Genomic DNA, 2,968 nt, shown 5'->3' with positions numbered 1-2,968 from the left:
GTGTGTGTACAGCACAGATGTGGTGTGTCTCTGTTTGCAGTACCTATAGGTAACGTGTCCAGTGTAAAAGCAGCACGGGTGTTGTGGAAACATACGAGCAACATACGTGTGTGCACAATGTTATTTGCACACTGTGGGTGTGCACCATAGAATGCGTGGGCGTGCAGCGTGCCCGAGGGTGTGCAGGGCACATCTGTGTGCAGGGAGCAGTTGTGCAATGCGAGTGTGTGCACCGAACACACAGGAACAACGTGCCCCATGTGCAGGGAGCCCACCCTGCCACCACCGCTGCCATCACCGTGCCCAGCCCGGGACGCCCAGCCCGGGCTCCCTCCAGTACCTTCGCCCCTTCCTCTCCCCCATCACCCAGCTCCCTCGGCAGAGGCTGCTCGTGCCCCGGCTCCGGGGCGGCACCGAGCCCCAGCACTCAGCTCCCACGTGGCCCAGCTTGTCCCGGGACGGGGCGCTCCCCCCGTCAGGGACTCGGGCGTTGGGAAGCAGAAAGCCCCCCCGGGTCACTGCGGCCCCGGAGCGCCCATACGGCCCAGCCGTCGGGGCTCCGAGCGTCCGCGGATCCCCCGCTCCCGCTGCCGGTCCTGGTGCCCCGCCGGGCTCTCCGTGGGGGCTCGGCCACACCGTGCCCCGGAGCGAGGAAGCGGAGGGAATGGAAACGCGACGGGGCGGTGGCTGGGGTCCCCCCTCGGGTCACTCCTCACCCCCTTCTTTCGGCAAGCAGGGAGCAAGCGGGAGGCGAGAGCAAACAGCGGAGGTGTGAGCCCAAATAAACCGAGTCAACAGCGCGGCGCACGCCCCCTCCACCGCCCCGCTCCCCCCGGGGCCCCCGAGCATCCTCCCCTGCCCATTGGCTCCGCGGCAGGGGGGGCCCCGGCCCTATATAAAGGCAGGGATGGGAGGCTCCAGAAGGGGTTAAAAAAAAAACAACAAACCAAACCCAACAACCAACAAAACCCACAACAAAACCCCAAAACCTCAAACCCCCAACCCCAAAGCCAGCCACCGCTATCGCGGCCCCGAGCCGGAGCCGTGCTCCTGCCGCGCCCGCCCGGCGGGGAGCGCTTCCCGGCCGGCCCGCCGCGGCCATGGTGCACTGCTGAGCGCGGCCCCCGGGGCCAGCGGGGCGGACCATGAACCTGGTAGGGAGCTACCAGCACCACCACCACCACCATCACCACCACATGCTGCACGACCCTTTTCTCTTCGGGCCGGCGGCGCGGTGCCACCAGGAGCGCGCCTACTTCCCCGGGTGGGTGCTCAACCCGGCCGAGGTACCCCCCGAGCTCGCCGGGCAAAGCCCTAGCTACGGCCCCGCCGAGTACGTCCCGGCCGGCCAGGGACGGCTGGAGGCTCTCAACGGCCGCCTGGGACGGCGGAAAGGGGTCGGGGGACCCAAGAAAGAGCGACGGAGGACGGAGAGCATCAACAGCGCCTTCGCCGAGCTCCGCGAGTGCATCCCCAACGTGCCCGCCGACACCAAGCTCTCCAAGATCAAGACCCTGCGCCTGGCCACCAGCTATATCGCCTACCTGATGGAGGTGCTGGCCAAGGACAGCCAGCCCGGGGACACCGAGGGCTTCAAAGCCGAGCTCAAGAAGGCCGACGGCAGGGAGAACAAGAGGAAACGGGAGACGGTAAGAAGCGGGCCGGGACTTCGGTGCCCCTCTCTCCTCGGGCCGGGAGCGGGCGGGGAAAGTCCGTGGGCTGGGGAAAAGAAAAAGAAGAAAGAAATCAAATCGAACCCAAACCCGTCCCGCTGGAGCCGTTTTATGGGGTTTGGTTTTTTTTTTTTTTAAAAAAAAAACAGCTTAAAAATTAAAAAACCCAACCAAAATACCCCAAAAAAACAATCGCGGGTTTGCCCTCGGCGGAGAAGGGACAGCCCCGATTTACCCGGAGGGCTCCCACAGACCGGGCGGGCTCCCCGGGCGTTTTCCTGAGGGATAAACCCCAGGGTCGGCCGCGGCGGACCCTCCCGCCGGTTCGTCCTTCTCCCCTCCCGAACGCTTATCCCGGGACGAGAGGGCGCGGGTGCGTTTCGGATCAAGGGCGGCCGCTTCTCCCCTTGCTGCAGCAGGCGGATCCTGGGGTGGGACACCCCAAAAAAAACCCTCTTTATCCTCGTGCCGATTAAAGCCGCTCGGAGCCGCGGGGCTCGGTTGCAGCCCCGAAGCGGGCGCAAGGTGTGGGCCACCGGCGGCAGCCCGTCCCGGGACCTCCGCTCTGCTCCTGACCGCTCCTCTCTGCCTTCCCCCCTTCCCCGTCTCCTCTCCCGCAGCAGCCCGAGGTCTATTCGCAGCCTTTGGGCCACGGCGAGAAGAAGCTGAAGGGCCGGACGGGTTGGCCCCAGCAGGTCTGGGCTCTGGAACTGAACCCCTGAGGGCTGCCCCGCCGCCCCGACCGCGCACCCCGCTCGCCCTTCCATGTGCAATGTCGGAGAGAGCCCAGCCTGGCCCCCGGAGCCCATCCAGACGCAGGATGCGGGTACCCGGCCCGGTTCCCTCCCCGCGCCGAGGCGGATGCTCCACGGGAGACAAGAGAAGGGCGCCCGGCGGGGCCGGATCCTGCCCGCCCCGTCGGCAGCGGGGACCGGCCGGGCCATTTCCCCCCTCGTCCCTTCCCCCGTTTGCAGTACTCGTCGCTCCTTCGGCCGGCGGCTCCTGTCCTCCCGGGCCGGGCTGAAAACGGTTCGATTCGTTTGCGGGTGTAACTACGAGCCCCCGCCGCCCCGTCCGCTGCCTGACCGACGCGTGGCCGCGGTGACACTACCTAGAGATGATGCATTTGGGAACACTCCCGTGCCGGGTTTTCTACCTCAGATCTGCATGACCACTTCCCGAGGGACCGGGCGCACCACACCACGTATTTAAAAACGGAATAATTAACAAAAAAAATGAGTAAAATAAATAAAATTTAAACTTTACGCAAACAGCCTCGGGTCCGACCCCCTTTC

At 65.5% G+C, this 2,968-nt stretch overlaps 1 protein-coding gene across 1 annotated transcript; it reads left to right on the top strand.

Annotated features, from left to right (window-relative positions):
• Positions 1–1,145: 1,145 nt before the first annotated feature.
• On the top strand, positions 1,146–2,395 carry HAND1 (heart and neural crest derivatives expressed 1; the record flags this gene model as incomplete). Its single annotated transcript, XM_084268938.1, has 2 exons — positions 1,146–1,649; positions 2,294–2,395. The coding sequence occupies 2 exons, from the start codon at positions 1,146–1,148 to the stop codon at positions 2,393–2,395; spliced, it is 606 nt and encodes a 201-aa protein (XP_084125064.1).
• Positions 2,396–2,968: the final 573 nt, after the last annotated feature.

This window comes from Gallinula chloropus (genome assembly GCF_964237585.1).
Source record: "Gallinula chloropus genome assembly, chromosome: 10".
In the NCBI taxonomy this organism is placed as follows: domain Eukaryota; kingdom Metazoa; phylum Chordata; class Aves; order Gruiformes; family Rallidae; genus Gallinula; species Gallinula chloropus.
Note: the sequence above shows the minus strand (reverse complement) of the source record. Positions and strands in the feature narration are given on the sequence as shown.